At 42.1% G+C, this 15008-nt stretch overlaps 1 protein-coding gene across 1 annotated transcript in view; it reads left to right on the top strand.

Annotated features, from left to right (window-relative positions):
* The window catches only part of LOC133531591 (dynactin subunit 1), a 74679-nt gene extending 61974 nt beyond the window's left edge, over nucleotides 1–12705 (top strand). Inside the window, exons 24-29 of the mRNA XM_061869897.1 lie at nucleotides 372–511; nucleotides 3160–3284; nucleotides 5881–5895; nucleotides 6882–6920; nucleotides 8155–8190; nucleotides 12617–12705. Coding sequence (XP_061725881.1) covers nucleotides 372–511; nucleotides 3160–3284; nucleotides 5881–5895; nucleotides 6882–6920; nucleotides 8155–8190; nucleotides 12617–12705 — 444 coding nt within the window. The remainder of the gene's footprint in view (nucleotides 1–371; nucleotides 512–3159; nucleotides 3285–5880; nucleotides 5896–6881; nucleotides 6921–8154; nucleotides 8191–12616) is intronic.
* The last annotated feature ends 2303 nt before the right edge of the window (nucleotides 12706–15008 follow it).

Here is a 15008-nt window from a genome sequence, read left to right as displayed (position 1 = left end):
GCTTTTAACTGAATAATATGGCATATATGGCTGTTAGCCATTGCTCGAATACAAATAAATAAATAAATACTTTCCACCCGGCTATCAGCCTATGAAAGGTGAAAAAGGAGAGATGAAAAGCATATTATCTAGAGTCGCGTTTGTCTACATTTTTGTATACTGAGATGTTAACCAATTTTCATTATTAGATTTTATACTATTATTTCAGATGACTCGTAGGAAAAAATATCGAATACAATAGTGATATAATCAAGCTTTTCAATCCCGTCCTTACTTAGGCAACGAAGCTTGCTGAGTAAACACTCGACTGAAAAGCTCTCTATTATATCACGAATGTATAAAATACTAATTATTTATGCATTTGTGTGCAGGCGAAGCAAGAGGAACTATCGGAGATGCAGATTCGGCGCGAGCTCGGGGAGCGCAAGCTGACAGCAGCAGCTCGCGACGCCGAGCTGAAGGCCGAGCAGCTGGCGCGCAAGCTGGACGACGCCAACAACCAGCTCAAACGGTAACGTATCTATAGTAGTAGTACATTCGGCGCCAGCTCGGGGAGCGCAAGCTGACAGCAGCAGCTCGCGACGCCGAGCTGAAGGCCGAGCAGCTGGCGCGCAAGCTGGACGACGCCAACAACCAGCTCAAACGGTAACGTATCTATAGTAGTAGTACATTCGGCGCCAGCTCGGGGAGCGCAAGCTGACAGCAGCAGCTCGCGACGCCGAGCTGAAGGCCGAGCAGCTGGCGCGCAAGCTGGACGACGCCAACAACCAGCTCAAACGGTAACGTATCTATAGTAGTAGTACATTCGGCGCCAGCTCGGGGAGCGCAAGCTGACAGCAGCAGCTCGCGACGCCGAGCTGAAGGCCGAGCAGCTGGCGCGCAAGCTGGACGACGCCAACAACCAGCTCAAACGGTAACGTATCTATAGTAGTAGTACATTCGGCGCCAGCTCGGGGAGCGCAAGCTGACAGCAGCAGCTCGCGACGCCGAGCTGAAGGCCGAGCAGCTGGCGCGCAAGCTGGACGACGCCAACAACCAGCTCAAACGGTAACGTATCTATAGTAGTAGTACATTCGGCGCCAGCTCGGGGAGCGCAAGCTGACAGCAGCAGCTCGCGACGCCGAGCTGAAGGCCGAGCAGCTGGCGCGCAAGCTGGACGACGCCAACAACCAGCTCAAACGGTAACGTATCTATAGTAGTAGTACATTCGGCGCCAGCTCGGGGAGCGCAAGCTGACAGCAGCAGCTCGCGACGCCGAGCTGAAGGCCGAGCAGCTGGCGCGCAAGCTGGACGACGCCAACAACCAGCTCAAACGGTAACGTATCTATAGTAGTAGTACATTCGGCGCCAGCTCGGGGAGCGCAAGCTGACAGCAGCAGCTCGCGACGCCGAGCTGAAGGCCGAGCAGCTGGCGCGCAAGCTGGACGACGCCAACAACCAGCTCAAACGGTAACGTATCTATAGTAGTAGTACATTCGGCGCCAGCTCGGGGAGCGCAAGCTGACAGCAGCAGCTCGTGACGCCGAGCTGAAGGCCGAGCAGCTGGCGCGCAAGCTGGACGACGCCAACAACCAGCTCAAACGGTAACGTATCTATAGTAGTAGTACATTCGGCGCCAGCTCGGGGAGCGCAAGCTGACAGCAGCAGCTCGCGACGCCGAGCTGAAGGCCGAGCAGCTGGCGCGCAAGCTGGACGACGCCAACAACCAGCTCAAACGGTAACGTATCTATAGTAGTAGTACATTCGGCGCCAGCTCGGGGAGCGCAAGCTGACAGCAGCAGCTCGCGACGCCGAGCTGAAGGCCGAGCAGCTGGCGCGCAAGCTGGACGACGCCAACAACCAGCTCAAACGGTAACGTATCTATAGTAGTAGTACATTCGGCGCCAGCTCGGGGAGCGCAAGCTGACAGCAGCAGCTCGCGACGCCGAGCTGAAGGCCGAGCAGCTGGCGCGCAAGCTGGACGACGCCAACAACCAGCTCAAACGGTAACGTATCTATAGTAGTAGTACATTCGGCGCCAGCTCGGGGAGCGCAAGCTGACAGCAGCAGCTCGCGACGCCGAGCTGAAGGCCGAGCAGCTGGCGCGCAAGCTGGACGACGCCAACAACCAGCTCAAACGGTAACGTATCTATAGTAGTAGTACATTCGGCGCCAGCTCGGGGAGCGCAAGCTGACAGCAGCAGCTCGCGACGCCGAGCTGAAGGCCGAGCAGCTGGCGCGCAAGCTGGACGACGCCAACAACCAGCTCAAACGGTAACGTATCTATAGTAGTAGTACATTCGGCGCCAGCTCGGGGAGCGCAAGCTGACAGCAGCAGCTCGCGACGCCGAGCTGAAGGCCGAGCAGCTGGCGCGCAAGCTGGACGACGCCAACAACCAGCTCAAACGGTAACGTATCTATAGTAGTAGTACATTCGGCGCCAGCTCGGGGAGCGCAAGCTGACAGCAGCAGCTCGCGACGCCGAGCTGAAGGCCGAGCAGCTGGCGCGCAAGCTGGACGACGCCAACAACCAGCTCAAACGGTAACGTATCTATAGTAGTAGTACATTCGGCGCCAGCTCGGGGAGCGCAAGCTGACAGCAGCAGCTCGCGACGCCGAGCTGAAGGCCGAGCAGCTGGCGCGCAAGCTGGACGACGCCAACAACCAGCTCAAACGGTAACGTATCTATAGTAGTAGTACATTCGGCGCCAGCTCGGGGAGCGCAAGCTGACAGCAGCAGCTCGCGACGCCGAGCTGAAGGCCGAGCAGCTGGCGCGCAAGCTGGACGACGCCAACAACCAGCTCAAACGGTAACGTATCTATAGTAGTAGTACATTCGGCGCCAGCTCGGGGAGCGCAAGCTGACAGCAGCAGCTCGCGACGCCGAGCTGAAGGCCGAGCAGCTGGCGCGCAAGCTAATTGCGTCATTCAAAAAGTCTAATGCTCAACGATTTTCTGCTAATATTATAACCAGAGTTTACGTAGGAGTTGAAAATAGAGTTCCGGTCTTTGATATATATATATATCAAAGAGAATTTGAAATAGAGGTGTATTGTCAAAGAGAACTCTGTGTCCTATAGACATTTGATCCTCAGGAAAATCAAGATCGATTGACATTATTTACAAAAAATTGTCAAGTAGTCAATCTGTTCCATTCTAAAATATTAATGTTGTCCACAGCAAAGAAAAAGAGTTCGAAGAGACAATGGATCATTTACAACAAGACATCGACTCTCTGGAAAGCGAGCGCGGCGCGCTGCGAGACAAGCTGAAGCTGTACGCCAAGCGCGGCGGCCAGCACCACGGTATGTTACTAGCTTTATTCACGGCCCATTATCGCTCATCATCCGACATCGGGTTATAGGGGGCAAAGTTAATGTCAGCTAGGGAGTTCCTGTATCGATAAAATCAATTATCGATGTTTTTCCATAAAGTAGTGGTCGCTCCCAGATTCGTTTGTAACTGTATAATTATTTGTAAGTTATCCCTTATTTTACGATTTTCAGAAATTAATAACGCATAACCCCTAAATCGGTTTCTTTTATCCTAAAACACTCCATGCGATACTCCCATACAATGTATGAAAATTACCAATTTTTTTGCTTTTTCATTATTTTTTCGTATCAATCGCGTATACTACTGCTGTATTTGACAAAAAAAATCTCGATGCGAACAGAAAACCGATAAAAAATATTAAATTCCTGTATGACCAAATTTCTCCATAGTAATTTGTATGGGAATATTAGCAGCAAGTCGGCACGGGTTCCTATCACAGGAATGTCCTGATTTTTTTTATCAGGGCGTTTTCTCTTTTCTTTTAATACTACGTCGGTGGCAAACAAGCATACGGCCCGCCTGATGGTAAGCAGTTACCGTAACTCAAGAGGAGTTACATGCGCGTTGCCGACCCTAACACCCCGCACCCTCGTTGAGCTTTGGCAACCTTACTCACCGGCAGGAACACAACACTATTTTCAATTTTTTTTTTTCAATTTATTCAAGTAAGTAACAACACTATGAGTAGGGTCTAGTGTTATTTGGCTGCGGTTTTCTGTAAGGTGGAGGTACTTCCCCAGTTGGGCTCTGCTCTAGATCTGGAATGACATCCGCTGGCTGTGCCCTACCATACTCGAGATGACATTCACAGTGCCCATACCTCTCTTTTGGACCTAGTTTAAGGACATACCCGGGTCCGGGTGTTTTAGGGTATCATTATATTTAGAGAGTACTATGAGTTGTTAAATTTTAAAATCGAAAAATAAGGGACATCCTTCGGGATCGATGATTAAGTTTACACAAAGCATATTTTATGTGACCGCTAGATTATAAAAAAAACCGGACAAGTGCGAGTCGGACTCGCCCACCGAGCGTTCCGTACTTTTTAGTATTTGTTGTTATAGCGGCAACAGATCATCGTGAAAATTTCAACTGTACCTATCACGGTTCATGAGATACAGCCTGACGACAGACGGACAGACGGACGGACAGCGGAGTCTTAGTAATAAGGTTCCTTTGCGTACGAAACCCTAAAAAATGATGAGTGAAGTTTCTAAAATCCTTATAAAATAAAATAAAGAGACAAATCCGTTATTATTATGTTTCAAATTATATTTTTACAAACAATGTTTGGAGCGATCGTAAGTATATGAGAGAAGTATCGATAAGTAATTTTATCGATGTAAGAACGCCCTACCTGCCTTAAAAATTCGCCCCGAAACTCCGATGTTTGCTCATAATAAATAATTATTGATTTAGTAGAGGTATAAGGTATTAGAAAAAATCGACCCCCCAAATTATACTATGTCGGTAGCAAACAAGCATACGGCCCGCCTGATGGTAAGCAGTCTCCGTCGCCTATGGACGCCCGCACTTAGAGGTGTTACATACGCGTTGCCGACCCTAACATTACGTTCCCTCGTTGAGCCGGACCAAAGACAATTTGAAATAGAGGTGGATTGTCAAGGGAAATTTTGTAGCCACAGTTAATTTACTGCCATCTTTCGACACATGATTAAAACTTTTAGAACGCCATCCTTATTATTTCACTGATATGTGTTAAATCGGTTAAATGTCATGACGACCAGTTTGGCCTAGTGGGTAGTGACCCTGCCTACGAAGCCGATGGTCCCGGGTTCAAATCCCGGTAAGGGCATTTATTCGTGTGATGAGCATGGATATGTTCCTGAGTCATGGGTGTTTTCTATGTATTTAAGTATTTATAAATATTTATATATTATATATATCGTTGTCTAAGTACCCTCAACACAAGCCTTATTGAGCTTACTGTGGGACTTAGTCAATTTGTGTAATAATGTCCTATAATATTTATTTATTATTATTATTATTTATTATATCAAAAAGTGGCGCCATCTTACCAGGCATCGGCTAAAGGTTGTGGCGCCATCACTCGAAACGATGTCGCCATATCTTTGGCCTTTGATTTATTAGATGGCGCCACTCTTTAGTGAAAGAATAAGGATCAAAGTCAAATGGCGTTCTAAAAGTTGTAATCATGTGTCGAAAGATGGCAGTAAATTTATTGTGGCTGCAAAATTTCTTTTGACAATCCACCACTATTTCAAATTCTCTTTTGATTGGACAAATGAACTACGTACATCTATATGTTTTATGGTAACTGAAACATTTGATAGCCAAAATTATCGCATACAGCGATATCTACTTCAGCTATTTTTTCGAAACACGATTTTTTCTTAAATATTACACCTCTTCTACTATCAATATAATATTAAATAGAGTTTAATTATAATTTATTTTTAAGTTAGTTGTTTATTTAATTAATAATTTATTAAAAAAAAAAAAGGGAACCTCGACACGAAAAGAAGAAGAGAATAATTTATAAAAAATCTAGACTGTGTAGTAATATTTTACTTATGTTTTTAGATTTGGCACTTCTGCGTAAGTCTGTTTTTTATTGTATGTAACAGTTTTTTGTTTTAGTTTGAACTCATTTTTATAACTCTTAAATGCAAAGTTTATCACTTATTTATTTCTAAATAAGTAAATATAATAAATCCTTATTTCTATCTGGATGCATCTAAGGGTTAACCAGTATTATAACTATTTAGTAATATTTATATCATGTTTTAGTCGACTAATTAAAATGTTGAACACAAAAGTTGTGGGCGATAACCTCAAAATCGGGATAAACTAAACAAAGAACAGAAAATAAACTCTGAATTATACTGGAATAATAATATTCCTATAAAACTACTTAAGTTTGCCCCATTAACATCAGTGGAGTGCGAGCGGAGTTTTTCAGCACTTAAGTATATTTTTGATGTAAAAAGAAATAGACTGACTGCAGAAAATTTGGAAAAAATACTGATTATTTTCTTTAATAAATCTATACTTTAACAAACTTTTGTATTTATTGACTAGGAATTAAAATTTAAGTCAAGTAAGAAATTAATTAAATGATTACATATTTGATTAATTTTGGAGTCATGTCCACATTATTGCGAGCAATGACGCAAATTTGTCCGATCTCTGCTTATTATGGACGAAATTTGCTTGTATATTTATACGAATAGACTGTCAGAGCGTCCTTATGGCAAGCGACAATGTGATGCCTTTTGCTTGAAAACGACACAAATTATATGAACTTTATGTAAATTTTAAAGTATTTTAAAGTCAGTGGAAGGAGTGTCATTTTAGACGTCATATTTTCATAAAAAAATTGAACTTATTGATGACATTGCCACACTTTGCTATTGCAATGGCAACAGCAGAGTTATCTTGGTTAACATGTGCTCAACATTTTATTAGACAAATATTAAAACGTTTACAGACGTGTGTAACGCGTGTGTAAAGAGTGTAAACTAGTGTGTAACGCGTGTATAAAGAGTGTGTAACTTGTGTAACTGGTGTGTTTGCGCGCGCAGCGGTGGCGTCGCCGGCGGTCGTTTCCAGAGACTACTCACGTAAGCCACGCCTTTTAACTTTTATCGACATCGATATATCAATATTTGAACTAGGAAATAATGTCTCGATGGGTATCAGTTGCCCGAGTAGAAATGTACAGTCAGCGATAAAATCTTGTACCAAAAATGAAAATTTTGCCAACAACTTATTTTTAAAAAGCGTTTACTTTTGTGCTGTGCGTGTTACAAAGCCAAAAAATAACTTGAAGGTTTTGCTTCAGTTAAATGGTTGTTTTAATTTTTAATTACATTTTATAAAAGACATGAAGGTAAGTAAGATAACTATTCCTAAACTTGAGTTTGGGGTCATCCATTAATTACATCACACGAATTTCTAGGTTTTTTGACCCCTCCCTCCGGGTGTGACGTCACATTTTTGGCAATTTTATTTTCAACGAAATCTGCAAATCGAATTAAGTGTTATCATAGAGAAACCGGAACTCTATTTTCAACTCCTACACTAAATGATTACATTACACTATAATGACAGTTAGGTACAAAAAGCAAATAAATTGAACTTATGCTAACACAAAACAACTTAAAACTAAAAACTAAATATAAAAGATCTCCCCCAAATGAAAACTTTTGCATGATGTTAAAGTATCGATGTCGATAAAACCAAATGGCTTAAATGTTGTCTGTCCTAACCAAGCATGCCTTCCCTTCCCTAATAAATAAATTATTAATAGGCAGACGGAAATAACTCTAACATAAAAATAAACTTGTCAAAGAATACATTCACGTTTACAGATGAAAATATTTACAAATTCTATTAAATATCTAGAAAAAACCACTTGGATACAGTTTTTACTGACCTCCACACTAGGCAATGCCTGTCCCGTGGAGGAGAGATTGACAATCTTAAATGTCTAGAAACCAATAATAGTAATGTAACACGTTTAAATGAAAGTATTAATTCTATAAACATAGACTTTCGAGTCTATCTGACCTAAGGGTTGAGACCGATTTTTTACATACATACATTCACATACATAAACTCACGCCTGTATTCCCAAAAGGGGTAGTCAGATCACATGAAACTGCTAGTTTCAATGCCACTTCTATAACACTCACGGGAGGAAAAGGGGTGGTGAAATTCTTAACCCGACACCACACGAACGTTTTTTTTGGTGTTCAAAAAAAGCAACTTGGTTCAATTAGGTCCGAGATTTCTATGTATATTTAAATTAATTAATATTACAAGTGTGAATGTAATGTATACATATTTATGCAGCGGCAGTGACGCCTGTACATGCGCCTGTGGAAATACGTAAGAATAATAATTTTAATCTTTCACTGTCGCATGATCGTCAAAGACCCGCGCGGGAATAGTGAGATGTATTTGTTCTTGGTTAGACACAGTGTTCGGGTTTCTCGAACGTTCTGCCTTCCGCTAAGTCGCGTACGCGCAGATGTATTGAGGTAACTCGTCCTGTCACGGTCGCCATAAACTTGCAGGCGATTGTGATTCAAGTTAAAGATCTTGATGCATACTTAATATGGATTTAATATTCGAAACTGATACAAGCGTTGATATTCGCGAGTAGTAGGTATCTACGCGTGCGGCGTTGTGGCGGCCGCTGGAGCTAATGGAGTGTGGTGGGGTCCGTACCCCGCGCGCCGTAAAGTTTGAAGATTGTCGTAGACACACAGAATACACAGACACCGCATTATCACGCTCGCGGACGGTAAGTGACGTCATGTGTCAGGCCAAAGGAAACAAAAAACTACGCGAATGCTAATAGCATTCGTGTCCGCGAATGAGTTATGAAGCATTCGCGAATCGCGCGAGGTTACCATTCATAGGTTCTATATTAAAAAATACATCGTAAGTCTACTGAGATTCTACACCATTTTAATCATAATCAGATCTTTATTGTGTTCATGTTGGTACAAACAAATGTGCTTTTGGACAAATTTACAGGTTTCTGAAATATACAAAGATGGTAGAATTAATATATTATACCTTATTTCATGAAGAACTGCAACTATTGTTGGCGTTATTATATTAGCGTTAGCGAGAACCCTGACGCATTTTTTTTGTAAAATAAACAGGTCTAAAACCTCGATGCTGTTACCCCACATAATAATCCCATATTGGAGCCTCGATTGAGTAAACGCACAAAAAGCACTTGTGGCCGTTTTTAAATCTGTAGTTTTATTTCTTAGGGCGAATGTGAAACTACAGAATTTTATAGCAACTTTTTCTACGTGTGCTTTCCAATTAATTAAATCATCAATAGTTATACCGCAGCAGACTACTATTGTTTATTTGTTATTGTGTGTCTTCAATGGTATCTTATTCTTGTATGTCCTTCTATGTATCGATACTACGTTAGACAACATTACACACGTGTGTAAGTCAAGGACAAAACGCGTTTTATCAATTCAATGCAACTGAAAAGTGTATTTTTCTTGAATTGTTTTTCGTGAAGAGCAAATACATCTCATTTTCTTGTTTTTATTTGCATTCATGCCAAAATATCATCTAGCATTTTACTTTTGTAAAGTTTACAGTGAATGTGCCAACCCTTTGCACGCCTTTCTTTAACAAAAACGTCACTTACACGCCAAATGTGTCAAGTAAGATACATTACTTGACACATTCACTGCCGTGACTGTAGCCGTTAACAAGGAAAACTCGACTACGAACAGAGATCCCGCCTAGCGAGTCACTGGCAGTGAATTTGTTCAAAGCATAAAGATGATTTCAGTCCGACAAAAAGAGTTGAAATTTATGGAGTAAGTAAGTAAACATTAGGTATAATGATGCATTAACAGGTTGTTGGAAACAGTGACCTGTCATTTTTCCTGCTCTGCCACATAAGCGCGTCCTGTACCTGTATTTGCCATGTCATGTGACAATCAACATTTGATTGTTTGAATGATTCTTTGCAAGAAATCTGATGTCAGTTGTAATAGTAGATTGTTAACCAAGGGATGAAAAGCACCCATTTATGTCTCACTGCGTTCGAGCGCCAAACTACTTCGACAGAAATGGGTACCTTTCACCCGAGTTAAACACTCTACTTTTTATTTCGAATACGCGGCTTTTTATTACATCTGCATTTAATAAAACACAGCTAAGTAATGTATAAACTTAAGTAGTATTTCTTCAACAATTTAGGTAAAAATATCGTTATTTATTGAATGGAGAGTTAATTATCAGAATGGAAATTGGGCAACAAATCCATTTAAACCCAAAATTTTAATTGCTTATCGAAGAAGAGAAAATAACATACTTAGAAAATTCAGTGCTCTATAGCAGAAACGTATTATTTTCTGCACACTTTTTAGAACATCAACGACCAATTTTCAGAGCATGAGAAATTAAAACTATTTTACTCCTATTTTATTTACTTTTAACTTTTTCTTGTCGGACTGTAACTTGTATATATATGTTATAAAACTTATAAATGTTCTAATACTTGGCATTCTTTGCACTGTGTGTATTCGTGACGAGTTTTGGCGTTCTTAGGGTCAACAACTACATAAATATGTAATGTATTATTTTTTATATATTTCAATTTGTTTTATTCTTATAGAAACGAAGGGTTTAGGTAACTAATTTTCTCACTTGGAATGGATACTAATTTATTAATTTTGTCATGTCGCCATTTTATTTTTTATTGTGAATGTGAAATCTAATGTAACTGTCACAGTCTGCTTTAATTTTAATGTTATTATTATTTTAATTATACGATACATTGAAGGTTTATCTTCGCAAGGCCTATACAATTTTAGTGGATTTGTATTGAAATTAAATCTTCCGGTTTATGTCAATCTTGTAGTTGTGATATTTGTATTGTATTTTGAACATTAAGGTCTTGCCAGGGTAAATCTGTTCAAGCTATGTGTAACAATAATATGAGCAATGATTTTAATGTAACTTTGATCATAAATGTAGTTTTTATGGTTAATTTAAAGCTTTTGACTTCTTTATCATGAGTTCTTTAACATCATTGCTCAATCCGAAGTTCCAACTGAATGCAATTTATGTATATTTCATATCGTGTCATGTATCATGTAACAGTTTAAAAAAAATTTTCCGATAGAATGTAAACACCCGAAGTTTATGTTCTTATCGGCACATTTTTACGCATTCGAAGATTACAAAAATATCAAACTTTAAAACACTACAGGAGAAATGTCCCGCGACATGTGTCGGCGACAAGTCAAGCGAAGTCGAGCGATTTCGCTTGAGATATCTAGGGACATTGCACGACTTGGCGCGCCTTAAGACTTATGTCACACATCAGCGACTAGTGTCGCGCGATGTTGCCTGATAATTATGTGAGGTAACTGAGGCGAAGTCCGGCAACGTCGCGCCGCTTCACCCGACGTCGCTGGCGACACGCGTGGTGGGACATTTGTGTTTTTTTTTTTCTTTGGATAATACAAATATATTAAAGGTTTTCCTAAAGTGTTTTCTATCAATATTGAAAATGCAGAGAGTTAATGATTGTGTAGATATTTTTGGTCTCTTCGCTCGAGTCGTTCATGTGCAACTGATTGTTACTTTATTAACAGGAGCTGGTGAAAGATTTGGTATGGTGTTTATTTATAGTATGACACGTACAGAGGTACCATTGGGTTTCTCTTGTCCCTAATTTATGATAATTATACATTTTTATTTTAACTTGTTTAACTGTTGTGAGCTAAAAAAATAATAAGTCTCAAGAGCTGTCCTGCGGCTCGATTTGCAAATAAATAACAAAAATTACAATAAATAAAAGTAACAATAAAATATGTGTTACTAAGATAAATCATAATAGCTGCCATGCCAAAATAAAAAATATAAAGCATAACTCGCTAAAGATCATATTTATCCCTTTCTGCAAATGTTTAATTGGGGAAATCGAACTGTAATTTTAATTCTAAAATATACGGGTTGTAAAAAAAGGTTACGTAATCGTCATTTGCACCTTTTTTTAGCCTGTATCGGCTTGTCTTTTTATCGTGTATTATTGGTATCATCTTAAAACAGCTTGTGTTTAAAAAAAACTTTATAACCTATTTTTACTATAAAACGTGACACACGAAAAACGTAAGGCGACTTTTACTCATATTTACACCATTTACATTTAGGCCAGGGACCGGTCCGGTATCCCCTTCGAGGGTTTTGGAAGGGCTATTTCGTAAGTCTTTGCTTAGCAAAGCTGTTGCTAACTAAAACCCTTTCATTTGGCTTTTTAAGCGCTTCTAAATACGGGTAAGCTGATACCCGTTCCTAAGCGCTAACCCCTTGAAGGGGCATCGATTATAAATTATAACGCTTAAGCTATTTTCAACTTTCTCTTCATAAATACTCGTAAAATCAAATATTGCTTATTTCTGTTTAAAAAGGACTGGGTGTCTAGCGCGTTGACAGCACAGGTGTCATAATTTTTTGAATTATGAAGGGGCTACTCTTTCATTTTAGCGGTATCTCTGAAAGGGAAACCCCTTTCTAGACCTAAGTCAAATGAACGGGTAAGTCAATCGTTAGGGCTATTCGACGAACGGCTAAGCCATTTAAAGGCTTTTTTCTAGGAAGGGGTGGACGGGTTTAGGCATTGCATAAATAATGGATTATGTTAAAACATACTAGATGAAAAGCTTACCGGTTTCATGGAATGCTCCTTCTAAAGACCTCTGGTACCCCAACGTGTCGTCCTGTACATTTTGTTCATCTATTAAAAGTACGCGTGTTGTAGAAGAGGCGCCGGTGAAGGTGGCGCCGGGCGTAGCCGCTGGAGAGGTGAACGAGGCGCTTCAGCAGCAGCTGAAGGTGCTTTGCTGGTGAGTCAACTCCTATAGTGTCTGTGACCTTCGTCGTAGACTAGACCGCCAATCCCTTTAATCAGCGCGTAACCAATACCAAAAAAAATTTGGAATACAGGTGGATTGTCAAAGAAAACTTTGTAGCCACAGTAAATTTACTACCATCTTTCGACACATGATTAAAACTTTTAGAACGCCATTGACTTTGATCCTTATTCTTTCACTGATATGTGTTAAATTTGTTAAATATCACAAACGGGCGCCATCTAATAGATCAAAGGCCAAAGGGATATGCGCCATCGCTCGAAACGATGCCACCACAGCCACACCTTTACCCGATGCTCGGTAAAATGGCGCCAAGGATCAAAGTTAAATGGTGTTCAAAAAGTTTTAATCATGTGTCGAGAGATGGCAGTAAATTTATTGTAGCTACAAAATGTTTCTATTTTAAATTCTCTATGCCAATACGCTGCTCATTTTCGCAGTCGATATCTAACGTCAAAATACCGTATTTATAAGTACTGCTTCTTGACACTAGATGTCGCGACGAATGAAAAGTGTAATGTCTAACTAATAATTCAATAATTGGCTACAGACGTGCCATATTATGGGCCTCTCTATTTACGTCTCTCGACGGACTGTCCCTGGAAGTGTTAATCTGTGACAACTTTGCCCCAGGACGCTGGAGCGCGAGCGCGCGGCGCGCGTGGCGGCGTGCCGGCGCGCCGAGGCCGCGGCGGCGCGCAGCCTGCGGCCGCTCGACAACCCCGCCGCGCCCGCCGCCCTCGCGCGCCGCCGGGCCGCCGCGGCGCTGCAGGCCAGGCTCGACACATTGCAATCGGTATGTATAGGACGCGTGCATGAACTGTAGGAGGCAGCACAGGAGCCGTCAGATTTTTGGCGCGAGGCGTAAATGTGATGTTTATTGTTCCGATGTAGCCCACGAGATGGCAGACCCTACTATGCACAAGAAAACACGTGACGTGTAAATGTACATGTTTATGGTTCCGATTCAGGCCACAAGATGGCAGACTCTCCAACGCGCACGGTCCCTATTAGGGTTCTAATTGTCCGGTAGATGGCGCTGTGCCGTCAGCGTGCAATCCTACATCACGCTGTCAAGATTTTCCCGAGAATAATGACGCCTGGCTGGTTTTGCTGGAGAGTCTGTCAACATGTTGAAATGACCTATCTACTAGAGTGAACTGTTTTATAAATTGTATTGTGGTACAGTCAAGGTATTAAATATCTATACGAACAAAGTGACAAAAATATGTACACACTACATGTTTGAAGAGCCGCATGTGGGAAATATATATCCCTTAGCCTGGTAAAGGGTTAATATATAGGCAATAAGGTCGAGTATACATATTTTTGGCACTTTGTCCGTATCGATATTTAATACCTTAACTTGACTGTATATTCCACAATAAAAAAGGAAAAAAATCTATGTTTATTTGAAACTTATTGATATATTAACATTAAGGTTTTTTTTTGTTAATATAGGAATGGACCCTATTCGTGGCTCGCTCAGGGCTTGTCAAGTTCCCCGCGGACCCCAGCAAGTACGCCAAGACCCTCGAGCAGCACAAGGAGAAGCAGCGTGAGATGAGGAGACAACTAGAGGTCAGTTATCTGCCTCACACACTTGCTAAAACCTAGAAAATGACTCCTATCGCCATTCTTATAAACTTTATGCATTTTTTTCGTATATCATTGTTTCAAACATCCGATTTTATGGTTTTTAAGTGTATAAAACAATAAAATTAAAGAAATATATGGGTGTTTATGATAATAATGACTGAAACCTGTACCCAGGAGCGTCTAATCGCCCTCCAAAACGAAGTCCGCGAGCAGCTGCTCCTCCACCGGCCCTGGCGCTGCGTGGAGGCTTCCCTGGCCACGTTCCCCGCCCCGGACCTCACTGGAGCCCTAGCGCCGCGGACGGTGCCCGTGGGCGCCCTGCAGTACCCCGCGCCGAGCAACACTGAACACACTGTGTACGTCACACCGAGGCAGCTCGCCACGTGAGTACCATGCACTAGAGTGGGACGGCTATAGGGGCTCCCCTGGCCACGTTCCCCGCCCCGGACCTCACTGGAGCCCTAGCGCCGCGGACGGTGCCCGTGGGCGCCCTGCAGTACCCCGCGCCGAGCAACACTGAACACACTGTGTACGTCACACCGAGGCAGCTCGCCACGTGAGTACCATGCACTAGAGTGGGACGGCTATAGGGGCTCCCCTGGCCACGTTCCCCGCCCCGGACCTCACTGGAGCCCTAGCGCCGCGGACGGTGCCCGTGGGCGCCCTGCAGTACCCCGCGCC

The sequence above is a fragment of the Cydia pomonella genome, chromosome 25, assembly GCF_033807575.1.
Source record: "Cydia pomonella isolate Wapato2018A chromosome 25, ilCydPomo1, whole genome shotgun sequence".
In the NCBI taxonomy this organism is placed as follows: Eukaryota; Metazoa; Arthropoda; class Insecta; order Lepidoptera; family Tortricidae; genus Cydia; species Cydia pomonella.
Note: the sequence above shows the minus strand (reverse complement) of the source record. Positions and strands in the feature narration are given on the sequence as shown.